Source organism: Nuphar pumila, chromosome 8 (assembly GCF_984573655.1).
Source record: "Nuphar pumila chromosome 8, dmNupPumi1.hap1.1, whole genome shotgun sequence".
Classification (NCBI taxonomy): Eukaryota; Viridiplantae; Streptophyta; class Magnoliopsida; order Nymphaeales; family Nymphaeaceae; genus Nuphar; species Nuphar pumila.
This window is the reverse complement of record NC_143256.1, coordinates 118,919,993-118,943,525: the sequence shown is the minus strand read 5'-3', so window position 1 is coordinate 118,943,525 and position 23,533 is coordinate 118,919,993. Positions and strand designations below refer to the sequence as shown.

Genomic DNA, 23,533 nt, shown 5'->3' with positions numbered 1-23,533 from the left:
TAGTGATGGGAGTGTAGTGAAGCTTGGTGAGCAAGAAATACCGGTGGATGATTGTTTCAAACATTTGGGATCTATCATTCAAAAGTATGGAGAAATTGATGGAGATGTAAATCATAGGATAAAGGTTGGGTGGATGAAATGGAAAAGTGCAACTGAAGTATTGTGCGATCGTAGAATGCCATTGCGATTGAAGGGAAAGTTTTATAGGACGACTATTAGGCCCGCTTTACTATATGGTACGAAATGTTGGGCTGCCAAGAGACATCATATTCAAAAAATGAGCGTAGCTGAGATGCGTATGCTGAGATGGATGTGTGGAAATACAATAAAGATAAGATTCGGAACGAGGAGATACGTAAGAAGGTAGGTGTTGCACCCATTGAAAATAAGATGAGAGAGAATCGTTTACGGTGGTTTGGACATATTTGGCGAAGGCCTAATGATGCTCCAGTTAGAAGGATGGAGAAATAGGAAAATATATTAGTTAAAAGAGGTCGGGGTAGGCCTAGGAAGACATGGATGGAGGTGATAGGAAAGGATATGAATGCTTTGAACCTCACCGAGGACATGACATTGAATAGAAATGATTGGAGGAGAAGGATTCATGTGGAAGACCCAAAATGATTTTCTTTTTTGGTTCATATCGCCGACCCCAATTGTTTTGGGATGAAGACTTAGTTGTTGTTGTTGTTTTGTTGTATTTGTTGGTTGATCAAGCTTTCAGTTACCAACAAAGTCGATTTTCTTTGAGTCTCTTTTTTCTTTGTCTTGGTCATTGTTTTTTCGCAATCTCTAATAGCGAGACTTGTGACATTGGGTTAAGAAGTGGGGGCAAACCATTTTCCGAGTGGAAACTGACAAAAAGTGGTATGTGGTGCCACTTTGAAGATATAAAAAAAACAAAGTTACCCATCTTTTATATTGATTACTTGAACACAACGACGTTACAACATGTCAATACCAAAGTTGACATGATTTTCACATTTCTCTCCTGTAAAGAAAAAAAAGTTCCCATGGAACAACACAACCTGTTTGTTCACCCAACCTTGGTGACCAACGACACTTCCATTGGAACACACAACTTTCTGCACCAATTATACCAGAAAAACAAGATCCCATCAATCTAGTTTTTCCAAATTTCCACCAATTAGGCTTCTTGTTGCTCTGCAGAATTCCATGATGTCAAACAGGCCTGGTACTGAGTTCCCAATTGCGGAAAGAAGAGAGGGGTTTAAGCTTCAGGCTAGAATCTACAGGTCCAGTGGGGACGAGAAGGCCAACTTGGCCATCGTCCTAGTCCATCCCTACACAGTGTTGGGGTGTGTGCAGGGCCTCATGAAGGGCATTGCTTTTGGGTTAGCATTGAGGGGCTACAAGGCCGTCACCTTTAACATGAGGGGCGCATGCAGATCAACAGGGAGGGCCAGCCTCACTGGTTCATCAGAAGTCAATGATACCGTTGATGTCTGCAGATGGGTGGCTCAGAATCTTGGTTCAGATAGGATCCTGCTTGTGGGTTCATCTGCTGGTACGTTTTCTTGCTCTTCTCTACCTTGCATTTCTTTCTTCTCAGTTGATTTGTCATGCTAAGTTTATAGCATTAGCCTCTTTATTGTTCATAATTTGTGTTTTTATATTGGATAGATTCAATGATATTCAAAGAAATTACAGGTCTTTTCCTTTCTCTGTTGTGTCAATGTTTTTTAACATAGAATCTATGAGTTCTTTTAATTTTTTCCTTTGAGCTTGATGATATGGATGTGGGTGTGCCATACAATTGCCTAGATGAACTCCTATGCTTGCGTGCATGGTTCGTATGCAAGGATACTGAGTTTTGGCTCATATGTCATTTTAGGCCATATGAGTTCATGGTTTCTGTACATAGAATCACGTCGAGGAACTCAAAAGGAACTTCTAATGTTCATCAAGAATAGAACCCGTTTCTACAGGGTTAAAATAGATAACATGGATAAAAGGACTACAGAGGGGATTCCAGTGTGTCTCTTGCCATGAACATAATTTGTGTGAAATGAAGTTTTATATTAGACTACAGTCACTACACAAACACAAATGAATGGACAAACCAAGTTAAGGTAAATTGTCATTTCAAAAAAGAAGAATGTGGTAATGGTTAGGCATGGCAACTATATCCTAGATGTGTATAACTAGGGAATAAGACAATCTAAATCTGCACTATTGAGCCTGAAGCATTGAAGGGAAAACATCACAAACAAGGAATCCTCTTTAGTGCTTTTCACAGCTGAATGGAAGAACCTTTTTCAATTGCAGTTGTGAGTAACCTTTTGTAAGACTGAGGCCAGGTGGGTGAATAGTACTAAACAGCAATGATGAAATGGAAACATAAGTCAAATGTGGTGAAAAAAATTGCAGTTTCATTAATGGCAACATTTTTACCATGATTACAATGATAGTTGCTTCACAAAAAGAAAGGGCCAAGGATGGAATTGGGTAAACAATTGGGCAAGGTCAAATGGTTAGGGCTGGTGATGTAAATGTTAAAATGTAACCGTAATTCCTCTTTTATATATATATATATATATATATATATATATATATATATATATATATATATTGTAATACCCTAATAGGGTATTTTTGTCATTTCCATTTTACGCATATTCCATTAGGAATATGATTGTACTTTTTTTATTTTTTTTTCTTTTATTTTTTTTCCTTTCTTTCTTATATTTTTTTATATTCGTACCACCTTGGGGGGGGGGGGCAATATAGATGTTGGACCCCTCCAACGGTCACATTTGTGACCGTTGGAGGGGCTCCAACGACTACATTGGAGCTCCTCCAAGGCCCTCAATGTAACCTTTATAAAAGGGGGTCCTCTCCTTTGTATTGATATTCCAAAGGGAGCTTTAGCTCCATTGTAAAAGGCTTTTACCCTATTTCTCATAATAAAGATATATTCTTTTAGCCATTTGGCTTTACCCCTTTGTGGGTTTATGGGTTTTGCACTTTATGTGCTTTTGGTTGCCCCTTAGTGGGTTTGTGTATTTGCACCTTAAGTGTGCATTTATGGGTTCATTATCGAACCCTTTATTTTCTAACATGGTATCAGAGCGAGGTCATGATCAGGTTGTCTTTTGATGCATCGGAAGGCGTGTCGCTCAAGAAACTTCAAAGAATGGTGAAGTATTCATTGTTTTTCTTCTCTTTCTTGAAGTTATTCGGTATGTATCCCTTTTCTTAAAGTATTATGCATTATGAAACTATTTTCTTGCATATATTTTCTTTATCATTATGAAAATCAAAATGTATGTTGCACATTTAGTGTTTGTGGTACTTGAGAACCCTTACTTTTCACATATCACATTTCACTTGTTCGCATGTTTTAAAATATTTCCTTTTAAAATTGGTAAACTTGTTTGTTTTCTAGATATATGATTGCTCAAAAATGGGTCATATATCATATTTTTTAAATTTGATGTCAATCCTACTTGAACTCGTGTATGGCTTTAGGAGTTTTCTATTATTATTGAATTCAAGTATTAAAAGCTTGAAGTTCATATTTTTCATGTCTTTGTGCATGTGTATCCGTGCCTTTGTGCACTTGTGAGAGTTCTCCTTATGCCTTTGTGCACACTTCTTGTTTTTAGCATTGTGTTTATACACAAATGTTTTTTTTATATAGAGATTTTTACATGAATGAACATACATGGTTGTGATAAAATTCTTTTATATGTGTAGGAAGCTCTTAAAGAAAGTTTGGTTGAGATTGAAAATTTTAGTATATGAAGGATTGTGATAATTCACATACTTCTCTACGCATTCATCGATTACCCATCACATATAATAGTAATTTATGTTTTTCAAAATTGTCTTCAATTATGTAAGATTGATGATTTTTGCATAGTTGTTTCATGATTGACTTATAAGTTAACTTCTAAAATTATATATGTTTTCTTGCTAAATGAGTATTATTGGTCTTTGCTTAATACTCTTGACTCTCATATGAAACCTAATTTGTTTTGAGGTCCTCTCTTGTTTGTGTGTCTTAGTGCACTTTTTGCGAAAATTGATATATGAATTTGATAATTCTTGAATGTAAATTTCTCACATTTGAATTAAGTCTTTGTCTTTCATTTTTTGTATGAACCCTAAGTGGTTCTTGTTAATGATAACTATTTGTGAGAATTCCGCGATCCTTGTGAAAAGAAGGATTGTAAAGGTCCTTCAATGTTTTTGGTTTATTTAAAGAATCTTGAAAAGTTTTTGTGTTAAGTATTAAAATTTCAAATTGTGTTTATTGCATAATAAGATCTTTTGGTATAAAATATTTCATTAGTTTGGATTTTCTTCTAATGGTGCAAGTTTATAAACTTGTTTGTTTGTATTTTTCACATGAGATTTTCAAACCTCTTGATTATATCACTTCTATTAAAAGATGCCTACGTTGGCTGTAATATATTCTCATTTTCTTACATTGAATTGCACTTGTTGAGCATATAATTGCATAATTAATGCTTGAGAGTCTCAAGCTCTTCTCTTCCTTTCAATAGATTTTCGATACATGTCTTTGTGCATGTTTGCATTATTTTACGCCTTTGTGCGTATTTGTTCAAGTATTGTTTGAGTGCCTTTGTGCACATCTTTTGTGAAAGTATTAGTGCTTGTTTGAATACTCTTTAAAGAAGCTTTTATATTTTAGTGCCTTTCTCAAGACGTGCGTATGTATTGTCCTTTAGTGGACTTGGCTATTGACTCTTTTATTTGTCCATTGTAGGACATTGTAAGTGCTTATAGCATTTTTTATGTTTTCGCATATCTCATTACAATCAAAGAATATTAAAGCTTGGTTTTAGTCTTGATTATCCCAAAATGGTTCTTTCACATAGCATTGCGTATTTGAAAGAATGTTGTTTTTTAAAAGATTATTCTTTGCCTTTTATGGCACTCTTATGTTGTTCATCACAAGTTGTTATATGATGCATCAATCCTTTTTGGCCTTGTTATTGTTATATCAGAGATGTTTGTTGAGGTGAGTTATGTGCACCTCGTGTTATGTCATCTTAGACTATCAACTTGTAGTTTGACTCTAAATGACTTGTTATGTGATCTCTAATTATGAGTGTGTCATTCATTTATTTTTTGGTCGTTGATCTTATGGATGCTTTTAATTATGTATACCTGTGATGGATGTCTAAGGTTTGAAACCATAGTGCTTCAAGGTATATTGAAAAATTGATGTTCTTTAATTGTATTTGCATTACAAGCTTTCTTACCTCAAGTGTTTTCTCCTTTTATGCCCCTTATCTAAGTGTCATCTTATGTAGAAAAGAAATATTGTTCATACCTTCGTGTGTGTTTTTAACCCATTGTTGGCTTTGTTCTCTTGATCTAGTAGCTGAACACACTTGTTTTGATTGTCATTATATGTAGACAAAGCTTGTTGTTTTACACAATTGAGTGTGATGTTAGCCCATGGTTGGCTTTTGTGTCCTTGTTCTAGTCGCTGATATACTTATTTCAAGTGTCATTTTATGTAGACAATAGATGTTTAGTCAGACTTTTGTGTGTGTTTTAGCCCATGGTTGACTTTTGTACTCTTGTTCTGGTAACTGAACATACTTGATTTTGAGTGTCATTATATGTAGACAAAAGATGTTTATTCACATTTTTATGTGCGATTTTAGCCCATGGTTGGCTTTTGTACTCTTGTTCTAGTCGTTGATACACTCATTTCAAGTATTATTATATGTAGACAAGAGGTGTTTATATACACATTTGTGTGTATCTTTGGCCCTTTAGTGGCATTATACTTATGTTCTTGTTTAGTCGCTTATACACTTGATTTGTGGGTTTTGAAGGTCTAATAAGGTGATTGCTTGTAGCGGATGAACTATTGTTGAGATTTATAAAATTCCATATCTATGAGAATTTAAAATTTGGTTTTGATATAAGATTTTCTAACTCATGTTCATTTTATAGCACAATTGCTATTTGCACATCTCCTTCATGAGAATTGCTCTATTCAATAACACTTGTTTTTCTCATCTTGTAAGCTCAAGTAATATACTTGATTAAAGTATGATTGGAGCATGATCATTAATGACTCTTTTAGGGTTGATTCATTTCATTACATGATATCGTATGCATATGCTCGTAATGGCTTTTTAACCCCTCACTCAATTAAGATATATATATATATATATATATATTATGTATTGTTTCTTTGAAGGCTCTTTATGTTGTCCCTTTGTGGACTATTTCGATATTCTCCATTGGGGGTTCTTGTTTATCCATTATTGGACCGTATGAATGCATTAAGCATTTTTATTATACAATTTTGCATACATTTTAAAATTTTCTCACTTTTACTTATTTTTAAGTATATGACTTTTGAAAGTTGGTCTTCTAAAAACATTTTGTATGCATTAGTAATTATCTTGTCTTGATGGATCCTGCGCTTTAAATAAGATAATTAAGCGTTTATTGAAATGCATAAAATATCTTTTTGCATCATTGTTTTTTTTTATGAATCATATGATATGGTGTTGTTGATTCATCTTGATTGAAATATTCCACTTGATTAAAGTGCAAAGATATCTTTTATTTGGACCTTTTTTGGTTTGTTCTACAGGATCTTGAAGATGAGATGGAAAGAAGTACCTTAGATAGATCTTGGAAGGTGCTCACCATTAAAGACAATTGGAGGAAGACATTTGTAAATTTCAATGACATCCCTACTGAAGACTCTTGAAGCCTTAAGATTCTTCCTCTTTTATTTCTTCAAACTTTTTGTTTCCCCACGCAAAGTTTGAGGGGGGTGTTAAAATGTAACCGTAATTCTTCTTGTATATATATTTATATTCGTATATATATATATTTTATATATATATATATATAGATATGTATACATATATGTATACATATCTATATATATAAATAAATAAATATATATATATATATATCTTGTAATACCCTAAAAGGGTATTTTTGTCATTTCTATTTTACGCATATTCCATTAGGAATATGATTGTACTTTTTTTTTCTTTTTTTTTTCCTTTCTTTCTTATTTTCTTTTTGATATTCGTACCACCTTGGGGGGCCCAATGTAGACGTTGGACCCCTCCAACGGTCACATTTGTGACCGTTGGAGGGGCTCCAACGACTACATTGGAGCCTCTCCAAGGCCCTCAATGTAACCTATATAAAAGGGGGTCCTCTCCTTTGTATTGATATTCCAAAGGGAGCTTTAGCTCCATTGTAAAAGGGTTTTACCCTATTTCTCTTAATAAAGATATATTCTTTTAGCCTTTTGGCTTAACCCCCTTTGTGGGTTTATGGGTTTTGCATTTTATATGCTTTTGGATGCCCCTTAGTGGGTTTGTGTATTTGCACCTTAAGTGTGCATTTATTGGTTCATTATCGAACCCTTTATTTTCTAACAGTAAACGGTTCAGATTCGGATTGGGTGTGGCCTATACCATATTTGACTAATTGGAGTCAAGTAAACATATTCGAATTTGAATTTGGATTTGAATGGTGAAAATCTCATACCTGACCCACTTTTTTATTTGTAAACGGATTCTGATATCTGTCAAATTCAGATATTTGTCTGATTTGGTAGAAAAAAACTCAAAACCCTATCCGCATCTGTTTATAATCGGATATGGTCTTGGCTTACTAAATACAACTAAACAGAATCGAATTCGGTCAGATACCGGATAAATGATTCATTGACATCCCTATGTAGGGTTAAAGATATGGGTAACCCTAAAAAATGATAGCAGAATGGGATAGGTGCAGAAGCTTATAAGCAGTGTGAGGGATGTTTTAAGGACTAAGGACTTGCGATAGTTATGGAAGATAGGTTGGATGTAGTGGACCATAAGATCTGCGATGGTGATTGCCGAAATGACTAGAATGGAAATAGAAGTTTATTTATGGGTAAATAAAGTCACTATATGAGGGGGGTAGCAAAAACACCAAACCCTATCCGCATCCGATTATAATCGGATATGGTCTTGGCTTACCTAATACAACTAAACAGGATTGAATTTGGTTGGATACTGGATAAATGATTCATTGACATCCTTATGTAGGGTTAAAGATATGGGTAACCCTAAAAAAGGATAGCATAATGGGATAAGTGCAGAAGCTTATAAGCAGTGTGAGGAATTTTTTAAGGACTAAGGACTTGCGATAGTTATGGGAGATAGGTTGGGTGTAGTGTATCATAGGATCTGCGATGGTGATTGCGGAAATGACTAGAATGGAAATAGAAGTTTATTTATGGGTAAATAAAGTCACTATATGTGGGGCAATTCAAATGCAAGGGCTCCTATCTAAGATCATGGAGCTGGGGGATTGAAGGATGAGATAGACTCCTTGAATCTTGGATATTTTTTTCCTATAATTAGGATCAGCTAGGTGAGCAAGGTTTTATAACATTTTTACATGAAATGTTAGGTTACAACACTTGGCATTTTGACTGATCCAGTAGAACCTAGGAACTCCACAGTTAATGTTAACCATGAGATTTTAATTGTGGTGAACTTTAAAAAGTCTTCTGGTCATTCATTTAACACTAGAGGGTCATGGAGCTTACCCATGTGAGACACCATAATTATCAATGGATAAAAAAGATGACCAACTATAACCGCACATCAATGGGAGCTCCAGAAATACCATCTATCATTTGTTGTCATTTCATTTCTGTTCTCCTACATGCCTAAATTCTCCTTTGTTCTTTTGCCCTCTTTTATTCACCCTCTGTCTTTTTTATTCACCCATCCCGTTAGAGAAATGAAGGGAGATTTTGGAATATGTTGAATTTATTTGTCTTATACCTTGATAGCCTTTTGTTGTCTAGCCTGTTTTATATGCATGCGGGCTTTATTTTCATGCCTTGACATTTGTTGTGATCAGATTTGTATGAATGTTCATCGTGATAGAATTTCATATGTACCTGCATTAAGAGAGAAAACAGAGAGAGAGAGACGAGAAGAGAAATCCAAAGGGGGCAACTGCGGCTGTCACGATTTCTGTATATGAGAAATCATGACCTAATGCTTTGTATAAATACACTTAAGTGTACACAGTGGGTCGGGTCGGGTCTAGAGAAATATCCGAACCCAGATAAAAAAAAACACTTAAAATTATACACTTATATATAAATGGAATGGACTCGCGTCTGGTATAGGATCCAGACCCGAAACACTATACACCTTTTTCACCCCCCCCCCCTCAAGTTGATCATGGTTATGGACCATGCACAACTTGCCTTTGAGTGTCCAAAAACGATCCTTTGTTAACCCTTTCGTAAACAGGTCCGCAACTTATTTTTCAATATTGACGAACTCAGGCTCAATCTCTTTTTCTTCAACTTTCTGTCTCACAAAGTGTTGGTCAATCTCAATGTGCTTAGCACGACTGTGATGTACTGGATTGAATGACATGTTAATAGCACTTTGATTGTCACATAGCAAGGTAGTGTGGGAGATCTTTTCTCCTACTTCAGTCAGTAGATGTCTGATCCATGTGACTTCGGTAGTAGCAGCAGCCATAGATCTATACTCAGCCTCAGTACTTGATCTGGCGATGGTTTTTTGTTTTCTACTGCTCCAAGAGACTAAATTTCTTCCAATGAAGACACAATATCCTGATGTAGATCTTCGTTCATCAGGATCTCCAGCCCAGTCTGCATCACAATATACATTAAGCCCATGCTCATCTTTGCCATATGGTTGTGGTGAGTATGTCAATCCATCCCCAATAGTCTCTTTCAGATATCTAAGGATCCTCTTAACAACTTTCATATGTTCAGTACGTGGCGCATGCATAAATTGAGATACTTGATTGACTGCATAAACAATATCAGGTCTAGTGAAGGTGAGATACTGTAACATTCCTATTATGCTTCGATACCTGGTGGGATCATCACACAGATCTCCATCATGGACACTAAGTTTGTGATGCATGATACTCGGAGTTCCCAGAGGTTTGCAGCCTTTCATGCCTGCCTTGTGGAGAACATCTACGGTGTACTTGTGCTGAGTGAGTGTCAAGCCATGAGTTTGATTATCAACTTCTATACCAAGAAAATAGCGTAGAGTTTCAAGATCTTTCATTTTGAACCTCTGACCTAGTAAGTCTTTCACTTCTTGGATGTGGAACGCAGAGTTTTCTGTGATAACAATATCATCAACATAAATTAATAACAGAGTGGTCACAGTCTCGCTTCTGAAAAAGAACAATGAGTGGTCCAGCATGGAACGTGAAAATCCATGTTTCTGAATCTCTAGTGAGAAACTATCAAACCAAGAGCGAGATACTTGCTTCAGACCATAGATAGCTCTCTTTAACCTGCACACATGGGTTTTACAATTTTGTTCTTGATATCCAAGGGGTTGCTCCATATACACTTCCTCCTTCAAGTCCCCATGCAAGAAGGCATTCTTTACATCAAGCTGACTTAACTTCCACCCATGTTCAACAGCCAGAGAGATAATAATCCGAATTGTTCCCATTCTTACAACCGGACTAAAAGTCTCATCATAGTCTTGCCCGGCTTCTTGAGTGAATTCTTTTGCCACGAGCCTTGCCTTGTATCGCTCAATAGTTCCATCTGGCTTGTACTTTATCTTGTAGACCCATTTACATCTGACAACATTTTTGTTAGGCGCTCTGGGAACAACTTCCCAAGTTCCGCATTCATGCAAAGCTTGCATTTCATCATTCATGGCTTCTACCCACTTGGTAAAAGTGGTTGCCTGATAGTACATAGTGGGCTCATCTTCTTTATTGAGAGCAGTTAAAAACAGCTGAAGATCCAATGAGAAGTTGTCATAGCTAACCCACCTGTCAATGGGATGTCGTATGCGGCTCGATTTTCTGATCTCAAGAGCGCGAGAAGGGGACGAATTGCTGATTGAAGTATGATCTGAATGGCTTGATGTCATCGGTCTCTGTCTGAAATAAACAATGCCTTTGTATCTGCCAGGTATTTTTTCTGAATTTTGTGGCCCCGACGTCTCAGTGTTTTCAGACATCTCTTCTTCTTGCTGCACGCAATCTGGTGAACATGCTTCACTGGAGCTAGCAAAAAGTTCTGAACTCAACCAAGGATAGTAAACTTCAATTGGTATATTCATTGCATCAGCTTTGTCATCAAAATTTTGTTCATCAAAGACAACATTTCTTGAGATTCTGATACGTTTGTCGATGGGATCATAACACCTATATCCTTTGTAGTCATCTGCGTATCCCACAAACCTACACTTTTGGGCCTTGTCTTGAAACTTGTTTCTCAGGGACCGATCAACATGCACATAACAAACACATCCAAAAACACGCAGATCATGATAACTAGGATGAGCTCCAAAGAGGCTGTGATAAGGAGATTTATTTTTGAGAACGACCATCGACAATCTATTTATCACATGCACGGCAGAATGAAAGGCTTTTGTCCATAGGTTGGTGGGAAGATTGCTGTCATGAAGCATACTCATTGCACTTTCAACGATATGTCTATGTTTTCGTTCAGCAATCTCATTTTGTTGAGGAGTGTGAGGGCAGGACACTCTTCGTCCTATTCCGTTATCTCGAAGAAAAGAAATAAAATCATGGGATGAAAATTCCCCACCTCCATCACATTGGAAAAACTGAATGGACTCAGAAAATTGATTTTTGACCAAGGAAAAGAAATTTTGAAACAAAGAGAAGACTTCTGACTTATTTTTAATGAAATATATCTAGGTGTATCGAGAATAGCTATCAACAAAGATTAAATAATATCTGCTTCCAGACCCAGAGACAATTGGGGCGGGTCCCCACACATCAGAACAAATGATCTCAAAAGGTTTTGAAGCTCTCTTATTAATTGAATTGAAAGGCAATACATGACTCTTGCATAAAAGACAACTGGAACATTTATGATTGCTCTCATCTCTTTTAAGACTTTCTTTTGGAATGAGATTATTAGAAACAAGTTTCTCAATAAAATGACTCCCACAATGTCCTAACCTACTATGTCATAAGGATGGCTTATTACATTCAGAGATACTAAAAACACTAGCAGAAGAGGATGAACATGACTCTGATGAAGGCTTTGAAATCAGGTGAGAAGGGCGAATATCACGACATGGAGCTTCTTCAAAGACATACATGTTGTCTCGTCTCTTTCCTTCAGCGAATGTGCCAAAAAGGAAGCTTAACAAATTTTTTCTCTTGATATAAAGTCTAATAAACCAGTGTGCTTACCAGACATACCTAAATGTTAACAATGAGGCATCAAGAGTAAAACATTCAGGTGAATTCAATTAGCATTGACATCAAGTGCATCTACTACAAGATTAAGATAGAATTAGTGACCTTCCCACCTATACCCATTTTCACAGTAACCATACTATGAATTGAGTGCTCTGATGAATATGTCATCTTGATCTTTAATACCAGCATTCTATTCCAATGTTCTTTATGTCTGTCTTTATATATATTTCACCTATATACATTATTCCCTTTATGCAAAATATGATTTAATGATGTGGCTTTTGACCAAGGGCAAAAGAAAAGTGTCTTACCTAAATCATGTCAGCTATGATTGCTGCCATTTGTGCTATAATCAACATCAGAGTCTCAAAGCTTGATTAGACAAAATCATAGTGGCAAAAGTTAAAAATGGCAAAATATCGGCAGCCAAAAACTTGATAGAAACAGAATTTTTTTGAAGAACTCATGTTTTTTGAAAAAATATCGGCAATAAAAAATAAATTAAAAATATAAAAATTATTTTTTATAAAGAAATGCAAATGAAAATATTTAAAAACAAAACACGTGGTTTTGTTACGATAAATGGATGATAAGAACATAAATATTCCATTTAAAACATGATAATTATGTTTCTACAAAAAAATTGCAATATTTTGAAAATATCACGAGAAATTAAAGTTTAAAGCTTTTAGGTAATTTCTTGCGATATTTTCATGATTTTTCATAAATCTCGCTATGTTTGTCGTACTGAACAAAATACCTTTTGGTTCTACCAAGAACATGAAAGTCTCATTGAACAGATGGCTTGAGAGACAAGGGGTTTCAGTAGATTGAGTATCGCAGAGATAACAAGTTTGCATACAGGTAGGCCCCAAGGGTATTTGGCGTAGTGGGATGGGGCCTAAGCCGCTAGGCAGGCAGCCTAGGTTCAAATCTCATGGGCGTCACTCCCTGCGCAAACCAAAGCTTGGCGACTCCCTGGGGGCAAGGGGTAAGCCCACAGCAACTTAAGTACGGCAGGCAGAGCCAGCACCACTAGGTCTCTGATCCTGGGAGCGGTTTCTTCGTGTAAATATCAAAAAAAAAATGTTTGCATACAGGTAGAAAGAGAATGTTGAAGAAAAAGAAAAGTGGGAGGAAAAATTAGCCAAGTCTATGAGACTTCGGGGGGCTTCCTTTCCTCTAGTAAATAAATATAAACCTTTTATAGTTGTAGATCCTTCAATCATTTCCAATCATTCAAGACCTGCTCTTCCCATGCTTTTGGCTAGAATATCGTTTCTGAAGGTATCACAGTAGTGACTACCCTATTAACATCCTATGTGTGCATCATGTACGAGAAAAACTAAATTATGTGATAGTTATACACATCTAACCAAGCATGGATCTGGGCGGACGATGGCTGCTGGCTTAAATGTTGCCAATAAATAGAAAATGTCATGCAGATTTAAGATGACTTTTTTATGTATTTACACTTTGTGGTTGTCATGGTTGCACTTTCAACAATTTTCCTTTGCTCTTCTACTTCTGCCTGTGCTAGCTGTTAGCTTTGATAATTTGGATAATTTATGTGTATTAATAAACACACACTCTGTCCAGGTGCAATCATCAGTGCTTCACCAGCTTGTGATGGACTCAACCATGCGAACAAGTTGCAATTATTATTTTCCTTGTTTACAGTTGCCTTTTGGCTAAATTCGTTGATTTATCTTATGAATTACAATTAAATTCTTCTTGAAGCATTTGGATTTATTACTTGTTGGAAAGAGACTTAATATTCAGTTACCAAAACTAACCCTTACAGCTGCAAAAGTCAAGCCCAATACCCCCATGGCATCCATTGTCAAAGTCTTGTGCCAAATTTGATGAAGATGCACAATGCATATTCCAAGACTTGGAATTATTTCAAAGTGCAAGGATGGTTGAATGCTGTATTTTTTTGCCACCCATGCCAAAATCTTCCACAATTATTGCGGAATCTTATTATGGCCGCTTCTTGTCTAGTTGTGAGGTTGTTCACTTGTTTATACTCGTGTTGCTTTTTACTTTGCTCAGGTGCTGCCATAGCAGGTTCTGCTGTTGATCAGGTAGAGCAAGTTGTGGGGTATGTGAGCTTAGGGTACCCATTTGGGCTTACAGATTCCATTCTATTTGGAAGGCATCACAAAGCCATTCTGCAATCCTCAAAGTCAAAACTCTTCGTGATGGGAACAAGAGATGGGTTTACAAGTGTAAAACAATTAGAGAACAAGCTCAAAACTGCAGCTGGCAGAGTGGAGACACATCTACTTGAAGGAATCTCCCACTTTCAGATGGAGGGGCCAGAATATGATTCTCAAATGGTCGATTTGATCGACACGTTCATTGCAACCTTGTAAAAAGTGATATTATATGATTCCTTGTGTCAGGTTGAAGATTTCGGTTGTGTTTATTTCTGGAAAGCAGGAGCTTGTAACAAGCTTCATAACGTTGCAAGGCATGAGCCGTCCTGTCTTAATGTTTGGTTGTACCAACTTTTCAGGTATTACCAAAACTATGTATGTGTATTATCCACTTTCAAGACGCTGATAACCCAGTAATCAGTTACTGAACCAAGTCCACAATCAGCTGTTTAACTCGATATCTCGATATGCATTTGGAAAAGTGGTAGCTGCCAAATCTGCTTTTTAATGCAAATATAAAAGGGGAGACGATCTCACTTTCTCTCCCAAATGCATAAACTCCCATCTCAGCTACCAGTTTTCAAACACCCACCACCAAGGTAGTTTGACCGTGTATCTACCCAATTATCTAATTTGTTGTAGGCATCAATTCGTGCCATTTAAAGTTTTTAAGCGGAGAGAAGATTTTTTTTTTATAATCATCCCTCATACGGCAAACCCAAATCCATTGTTCCCTTATCCCATTTTTCCAATATCATCCCTCCTTTTTTACCCAACATGTCAAACCCAAAATGCACGGACTATTTTGAAAATTGAACGATGTTTTTGGATATCCATAAGGCAGAGACAGGTATGGAAAAAACTACCTGTCAAGTTGATGGGACATCACAAGTTTGAATCTCAAGGGCGACCTTTTTGCTGCAAAGTCAAAGCTACTCGGTAGGCAGGGGGACACCTCACAGATCCAGCCAATGTGCACTCGGTGAGGAGGGGGTTTCCCTTTGATTATCATAAAAAAAAAACTATGAAAAAAACCCCAAGTCAAAAGGAAACCCAAGATATTTTTGGCAGGAATAGGCAAATTACATTGCCTGCAATTTTCCACGACATTTTTGTTAGCTTACTAGAAAAGCACCATTAGTTTCTCCAGGATTGGGTAGGTGCTTAATGATACATGATTAATGAGTTTTTCTGCTCTTCCCGTGTTTTTTTGGCAGTTCTGGCCCCATAAATGTGTTGAGCATGGTTCATTTATGAGAAACCCACACCTCGATTACACCTTGATCATGTGTTTTCAATGAAAAATGATATTTGGAGCCTTAAAATTTTACAAAGATTTTGGACCCTTGATTTTTTGAACCTTATAAAAACCCACCCATGTGTCAGAATCGAACACTTCAAGAGTTGATCCCTATAAAATTAAGTACATAGATCACATATGTACTGTCAGAATTAAAAAACAAAACAAAAAAAAAAAACTGAAAACTCCATTAAGAATATTTCATTAAGCACCTACCCCTCACTCTAAAAACCTTAACTAATAAAAATACCAGATCAGATTTGATTTCTTGATAAATACTTCCCAGTACAACTTGCAACCCCAGGAGTGTGCAATAGTTTTTCACAAACCATCGGCTTACACGGTCACAGGTTATTCAACTCAGCAATTTTACAACACTGGCCAGCTCCACCCTGAGAAAATCTGAACTGTGCAAGCACCTGCCTGAGAAATATCATCGCTGCTGCAGCCAAAGGGATGAGTGGTCGTTTCCGAGCAGAAGACACAAACTTGGAACACGGCATGTTAAACCGATGTTTCCATTTTGATCAGACAGAACGACCATATATTGAAAGCTTGAAAAAATCAGTCGTCATCATCATCATCACCGTCTTGTTGGTCATCAGAAGCAACTCCACCCTCTGCAACCATTCTATCTCCATCCGAGCCTTCACCCCTGCCCACACCAGCTGTATCATCCTCAAAGTCTGCATTGTGCTGGTTCGCACTGTATTGGTGGTTTCTCCACCCTCTTCCCCGGTCAATAGACTGATCGTGTGAAAATGGATGTTCTCCCTCTTCTGCAAAGTAAAACAGAAAAGTACCACATTGTTACTTGTTCTAAATTTTTATTAATGCTTAATAAAAAAAATCAGAACAGTCAAGCCCACCACAGTCTGGCCCCAGTTGTGATGGGGTGGGGTGGGGTGGGTGGGGGGGAGGGAATTACAGTGACAACAGACGAATTATACCCTTTACTGAAAATGAGTATCACGTATTGCAAACTTCACCAATGAATCACAAATATACTAGAAGATGAACAGATCTGCCAGTATAAACAGTGTCTGATAATTTCAAGCATGACACATGCTTCTACTACCATTTCTAACTATGCAGGACAAACTTTGCACCAAGTGCTGATCATATTGCTTTCCTTGTTTCAGATAAAAGACAGAAATCAACAATAATACATGTGCCCGAAGAGACTAGCGAAAAAGGTACCCTAAATAGAACCTAAATATCAAGCCTGCACTATTTTGCTCCAGTTCAAACAGAAACAGGGTTTTTTCCTCACGGAAGAGAAACTGACACTCCAACACATGGCAGAAAACAGTGGTTGGGCCTTGTTATTCAAACCAGAGATATTGGTCATGTAATCATTTTACAACTCTAAAAAGGTATCATAAGTTTGTTTCATAATCAATTAAAAATGCTTTCCAAGACTGGAAACTGGGAACCTATAACCATACTAAGTTTGGTAAAACCAGAAAGAACACATCTGATAACAAAACGGATCAAGATCACGGCATAACAACTTCGTACAGTTGCAATTGCATAAGACAAGTTGCCAATATCATGATATAAAAAATGGCATTATTGTGCAAACTACGAGGGACCATAATCCTTTTAGTAAAAAAATCCAACAGCATGAGCAGTTTTTAGTGAATCGCAATCTTGCAAGGCACTAAGGGCCTTAAAAATATGAGGGTTATATGTATACGATTTCCATAGGGTCAACCCCTATTTCACCTCTCCCACTTTTCCTCCTTCCTACCTCTCCCTCATATCTCAGCGAACATGTTAGGTGGTAAATGATAGGACGATGGAGAGTATGTTGGCACTGCCTCAACCTTGTTCCAGTCACCCTGCAAAAAAATCGTCCAGATGGTGCCAAACAATTCCATCTAAATGAGTGGGTAGAGAGACAAAGAGGTGCAATTGAAAAACCAAAAGAAGAAAAAGATGATTATGATGATCGATAATCCATAATTGGGATAATAGTATTGATGGTCATGATGATAGTATTTTTGAGAGGGCCGACAGTGACACAAGGATGAAAATGGTGATTTTCTCTCTCAAAAGAAAAAAAGAGGATGATGATAGTGATAATTAGGGGGGGCTCCTTGCCCCGTTTGGACAGGGGATGGAGGACATGAAATGGGGAATGGACCGGGGATGGAGGTTAAAATCAAAATCTGTGTGGGGGTAGACCCTGTTAAGAAAATTACTATTATACCCTTATATATAACATAAAACCCTTTCTCGAATCTCTCATCTCTCCTTCCTCTAACGAGCCGTGTGAGCTTTCATTTCTCTCCTCTAACGGTGGAAGGTGGCAGTGGCAGAAGGACTAGGGAAACGGGCACCGCCCTGCCTCGCCCCCTTTGGATGGGGATGGAGGACATGAAATGGGGAATGAACCAAGGATGGAGGTTAAAATCAAAACCCGTTCAGGGATGGAGGGCAAAATTTTGATACGGGGCAGGGGTGGAGACCTTGTCCCCAGCCCCCGCCCCGGTCCACTGCCATCCCTAGTGATCATAATATTGAAGAAGATAACGATGCTGAAGCTATAGAGGATATGACAACAATGATGATTATGGTGGCGAGGGAGAAGAAAATGACAATGGCGATGATAACAATATTGTATATGAGAGAGAGAGAGAGAGAGCTAAATATTTTAGGTTAACCACTATGGCATTCAAACAAGCGCAAGCCCCATCGCAGAAAAATTCCATGAGTGGCACATAATCTCCAAAAATAGAAATCTATAAATTCAAATAGAGACTACAATGTAAAAACATTAATCACCTTCTTGTTAATTGCACAAGAACAAATATAAAGCTAGAAATCCATTGAAAAAAAAAGCTAGCAACTGCTCAAGCAGTTGGACTAGAAAGAAAACAAATAGCTTGTACAAAGGACAAAAAGCAAGGCTTATACCACTTTCACCATCAGATGCATCTTCCAGTATAGCAATGTTTGAGATGGCATCAAGCAGTGTTTGTTCATGCTCCTGCCAATAGAAGAGGAATATTTATATGTTGTGGAATAACAAGCACAAAAATGTCCAGTCAAAATGACAGCTCTTACTTTCAGCAATTTCTTGGCTTTCTCCAACTCCGCAGGATCAGGATGGCTTCCATGGAAGATTCTTTCCACCTATTCAATCCATGAGAAAAATATTTGACATTTGAATCTCAAAACATAGAGGAAAGGTGCAGGGATATACCTCCTTAATTAGAGATTCTGTATGCAGTATTTCTATTTTGTCAGGGCCTTTTTTTCCAATGCCATTCTGAGATGGAGGAAACTCTTGCCTAGACTGGATCTTTGGAGCACCCCTTCCTCTGCCTACTACAACAGAGCCACCACGAGACATGGATTTCTTAATTCCACGTCCTGGTCCTCCACGACCTCGACGAGAGATACCGGGATCCTTGTCTTCCCATAGAATGTCCTCAGCGGATATCTGCCATTTCACAAATCAATCAATATGTGCAACAGAAGAAACAGTTAATGTTTGAAAGGGAATTCATTATATTAGTGTGTGTGTGCACGCTTGTGTGAACGTGTAATGCATACAGCACAGCTTATTATAGCATCATGAATAAAGCTCCTTCTAATGGTTTTGTTCTTTCCATTCAAAGAGTTTGTTCCACCTACAGACTATGGTAGGCCCCATAAAAGCAAATCACTGAAGAAAGTGTTATGCATGCATTGCTACAAACACCTCTACAGCTGGCAGCAAATTTTCAAAAAAGTACATAACAGTTAGCAAACACAAAATAACAAGTATGGGGAATAATGAACGTGCACACACAAAGCTCAAAATTTTTTTACTACTAGGAAACTTTGGTTTTATGCCTGGAAGATCAACTATGGAAGCTATACATCTTCTTAGACAACTTATTGAAAGATATAGAGAGAGGAACAAAGATTTGCATATGGTTTTTATTGATTTAGAGAAGGCATATGATAGAGTACCTAGGGACGTTCTCTGGTGGACAATGATGAAGAAAGGTGTTTCTCTCAAGTACATTAGTATAATTAAAGATATGTATGGAGTAGTAACCAATGTCCGCACTTGTGGAGGGGTGACAACCAATTTTCCGATAACGGTTGGGTTACATCAAGGATCTGCTTTAAGCCCTTTCCTATTTGCGATAGTGATGGATGAGCTTACGAGATCAATTCAAGAAAATGTACCGTGGTGTATGTTGTTTGTTGATGATATTGTTTTGATTGATGAGTCTAGAGATGGGGTTAATGCTAAGTTAGAATTATGGAGACAGACATTGGAAACTAGAGGTTTTAAGTTGAGTAAGAGTAAGACTGAATATATGGAATGTCGGTTTAGTAAGCAACGAAGTAGTGATGGGAGTGTAGTGAAGCTTGGTGAGCAAGAAATACCGGTGAATGATTATTTCAAATATTTGGGATCCATCATTCAAAAGTATTGGAGAAATTGATGGAGATGTAAATCATAGGATAAAGGTTGGGTGGATGAAATGGAAAAGTGCAACTGGAATGTCGTGCGATCGTAGAATGCCATTGCGGTTGAAGGGAAAGTTTTATAGGACGACTATTAGACCCGCTTTACTATATGGTACGGAATGTTGGGCTGCCAAGAGACATCATATTCAAAAAATGAGTGTAGCTGAGATGCGGATGCTTAGATGGATGTGTGGAAATACAATAAAAGATAAGATTCGGAACGAGGAGATACGTAAGAAGGTAGGTGTTGCACCCATTGAAAATAAGATGCAAGAGAATCGTTTACGGTGGTTTGGACATATTCGGCGAAGGCCTAATGATGCTCCAGTTAGAAGGTTGGAGAAATGGGAAAATATATTAGTTAAAAGAGGTCGAGTAGGCCTAGGAAGACACGGATGGAGATGATAGGAAAGGATATGAATGCTTTGAACCTCACCGAGGACATGGCATTGGATAGAAATGATTGGAGGAAAAGGATTCATGTGGAAGACCCAAAATGAATTTCTTTTTTGGTTCATATCGCTGACCCCAATTGTTTTGGGATGAAGGCGTAATTGTTGTTGTTGTTGTTGTTTACTAGGAAACTTGGGCCTCGGCACTAATTTTTTTTGGGACAAGGCTACGTGAATGTGAATTTTTTTTTCTAATTCATTTGAAGCTCAGTCTTTGTTTGGTCAAGCAACTTGAACATTAAGATGTAATTCTTTTACATCTTCATTCAAATTGGCTTCTTTCCGTAGCTTTCAGAGGTGGGCCACGTAAGGCAGGGTGGTCATGGGGCCCCACCCGGGGTCTTCCTCGCTTCGGCAAGGGTTCCTCATCATAAAAAAAGTAATTCTTTTACAGCTTATGTGGCTGAAATTCATCATGAATTTTATTTGTTCATTGTTTGGCTTTTTCTTCTTTACAAAGAGCCCACGACTAATTAAATCAATGTGATAATAATGCAACAAGAATTGCAAGTGATATTTAAAGAGAAAGTTAAGTACATGTACGTCAAATTTCAGATTTAGTCCATTGACTGGAGCAATATTGTCCATTTCTGAATTCAGCCAAGACTATGATCAACTTCATCAAAGGGTCTTTTTTTAAGTCTAACAGGATTCAATAACTAGCCAGGTGCAGTCAACAAGCACTCCACCCAAATTCATCCAAATAAACCAATGTTGAAATCGTTCAATTTTGTACAAGCATTTTGAATCCTTTAAGTCTTGACTATGATCAACTTCATCAAAGGGATTTTCTTTTAAATTCCAACAGGATTCAATAACTAGTCAGGTGCAGTCAACAAGCACTCCAACTAAATTCGCCCGAATTTTGGATTCAGCAGATGTTGAAACTTGTTCAAATTTTTACAAGCATGTTGAATCTTTTAGGTTTTTTCAAACACTCGATACAATAGTTTCTTGACTAAAAAAAGTGCACATATTTGAACCACTTTTTGAGAAAGTGATAGAACAAGGCAGCTAACATGAGTAGATAAATGCCTCCAACCTACCATGTGCAGGCAGAATAAAAGAGACTTACCTCTTTGAGATTGACCCACTCCCATGTCTCCCTCTTTGTATTTATATCATAAACTAGAGCATGCCGACCCTAAAAATGATGGTAGGTTAGCTATATCAGACTACCAGATACATTGCATTGGCTTATTGCAGTATGGATCAATCAACAACAAACCTCCTTATAATCAGTGATGACAGCCTCATAAAAGTTGTTATCTTCAGGCCACCTCGTCATCACTTTCCGGCCAATCAGAGGATCAACTGAAGCAGCCTCGGCAGGTTCATTAGCAACAAGAGCACCAGATGAACCACGGTTTGCAGCTTGACCCCGACCAGATGGACCACTAGAAGGGTACAGTGCCGACTTCATTGAGTTTACACCAACCATTGTATGACCCTATTATGAAAAAGAAAGGAAAACAAAGGTGTTACCTTTAACAATCATGTACTGGTGTTACTGTTCAAAACTCTAACTTACAGATTTAGGCTTCTTGCCCCTGGCTCCTACCGCAGCTCCACGTTTTGACACTGATGAGGATGGCTGCATGGGTGCAGCAACTGCTCTAGGGTGCACTGCAGGTGATGGAGCTCCTAAAGAGAGAGAAGCCACTGAATGAGAGGTCTTCTGTTTCTTCCTGGAAGCTGACACTGTTGGACTAGGTGCAGGTTCATGAGCAGGTTGTAAAGCACTGTGCATGCTATGTTGGATCCCTCCTGCTTTCCTCCACTCCCTAATGTTATTTTCCCAAACAGTTATGGTGGTTGTAGTAACAAAAGGTCAACACAAAATAAGCTGATGAAATATCAAATCACAGATCAAATAATATGGAGGGAACACACAAACCCAAAGCACTACGGCTCAGGTTAGCTCAACCTCAAAATAGGTTGATCCAATACAGAGACCAGTTCTGGTGAAGCCATGCTGCATGCTTGCATGGCTTTCTGAACTTGATAAGCACACCCAATGAGTCAAAGATTGTTCAACCACCAATGGCAAGTCCAATTGAAAGGTTTTCAGCACTATTATTCATAAAAATAGCACAATGACAAAGAAAGACCTTATTCTCCTGATCATATCATCTGCATTAACCCGCCCAAGAAGTTCTCTATGTTCGTCATCAGATACTCTCAATTCTTTCCGCAGACCTGTCATTAACTCTTCCTTTTCCTAAAAGAAATAATCAATTCACATGTTAGCAAAGAAAATGGGGACTTGTAACATGCCAAGAATGAATTCAGAAAAATACCCAAGTGATGACATCAGCCTGGGCCTTAAAAGCCCTTAAAACTGAACTGTATGCTTCTTGTTCCAGCCAGTGGATCTCACTCTCCATGTCATTTTGCAATCTGTTATAAGGTAAATTACCCGCAACAGTAGCTCTACCATTTCCAGCAACACGTGCTCCTCTTGTTAATCTGTTATGATGAGAAGGAGGAAGATCATCATCCGTGCCTGTATCCATTTCAAGAAGCAACAGGTAAGCCCAACGAGCATGATGAGTGCCTTACACAAAGAACCAAACTCTCGTACTAGCTTGGTTTCAATTTATATATTGATGCCAGCGAAAAGGAAAGCATTAAAAAACAAAGAAAAGATATCACAACAAAATCATATCTTTTATGTGCCTGGATTTCTCTCCAAGAGCAACAAACTCATCAGACCCAATACATGCTGATTCCTCCACAACAAACTCTCTGAAGAGGAGGTCATAATCGAAGCGTTTTGCATTCAAGATGACTGCCACATTACAGCAGGCCATACATACAAGAACAAAAAACTGGACTTATCCTAACCTCTGACAATTTGCTAATAACTTTACATAAATGATATGGAAAAATAAAAT

At 37.6% G+C, this 23,533-nt stretch overlaps 2 protein-coding genes across 4 annotated transcripts in view; one reads left to right on the top strand and one right to left on the bottom strand.

Annotated features, from left to right (window-relative positions):
* The first annotated feature begins 1,006 nt into the window (after positions 1 to 1,006).
* Positions 1,007 to 14,786, top strand: LOC149830399 (uncharacterized). 2 transcript variants are annotated; one of them, XM_090016493.1, is made up of 2 exons: positions 1,007 to 1,528; positions 14,302 to 14,786. In XM_090016493.1, exons 1-2 carry the CDS (start codon positions 1,177 to 1,179, stop codon positions 14,622 to 14,624), a joined length of 675 nt encoding a protein of 224 aa, XP_089872619.1. In that variant the 5' UTR covers positions 1,007 to 1,176; the 3' UTR covers positions 14,625 to 14,786. The 2 variants fall into 2 exon arrangements, 1 of the variants encoding a protein (XP_089872619.1); XR_016433870.1 differs by lacking the exon at positions 14,302 to 14,786 and adding an exon at positions 13,846 to 14,265 and having other exon boundaries at positions 1,411 to 1,528.
* A 1,160-nt stretch (positions 14,787 to 15,946) lies between these two features.
* The window catches only part of LOC149830398 (protein EMSY-LIKE 3-like), a 45,380-nt gene continuing 37,793 nt past the window's right edge, over positions 15,947 to 23,533 (bottom strand). The window contains exons 2-10 of one of the 2 annotated variants that reach the window (XM_090016491.1): positions 22,937 to 23,142; positions 22,748 to 22,857; positions 22,168 to 22,420; positions 21,865 to 22,086; positions 21,712 to 21,780; positions 18,920 to 19,159; positions 18,781 to 18,849; positions 18,631 to 18,703; positions 15,947 to 16,487 (exon numbers count right to left, since the gene is read on the bottom strand). In XM_090016491.1, the coding sequence (XP_089872617.1) occupies positions 16,273 to 16,487; positions 18,631 to 18,703; positions 18,781 to 18,849; positions 18,920 to 19,159; positions 21,712 to 21,780; positions 21,865 to 22,086; positions 22,168 to 22,420; positions 22,748 to 22,857; positions 22,937 to 23,142 (1,457 nt within the window). In that variant the 3' untranslated portion in view covers positions 15,947 to 16,272. The remainder of the gene's footprint in view (positions 16,488 to 18,630; positions 18,704 to 18,780; positions 18,850 to 18,919; positions 19,160 to 21,711; positions 21,781 to 21,864; positions 22,087 to 22,167; positions 22,421 to 22,747; positions 22,858 to 22,936; positions 23,143 to 23,533) is intronic. The other variant, XM_090016492.1, reaches the window with a different exon arrangement.

Excerpts from the sequence above, each read along its gene's own strand:
- LOC149830399 (XM_090016493.1), top strand. The coding sequence starts at position 1,177 with ATGATGTCAAACAGGCCTGGTACTGAGTTCCCAATTGCGGAAAGAAGA. Across the intron at positions 1,529-14,301 it reads GCTTGTGGGTTCATCTGCTG|GTGCTGCCATAGCAGGTTCT; the intron begins GTACGTTTTCTT and ends TACTTTGCTCAG.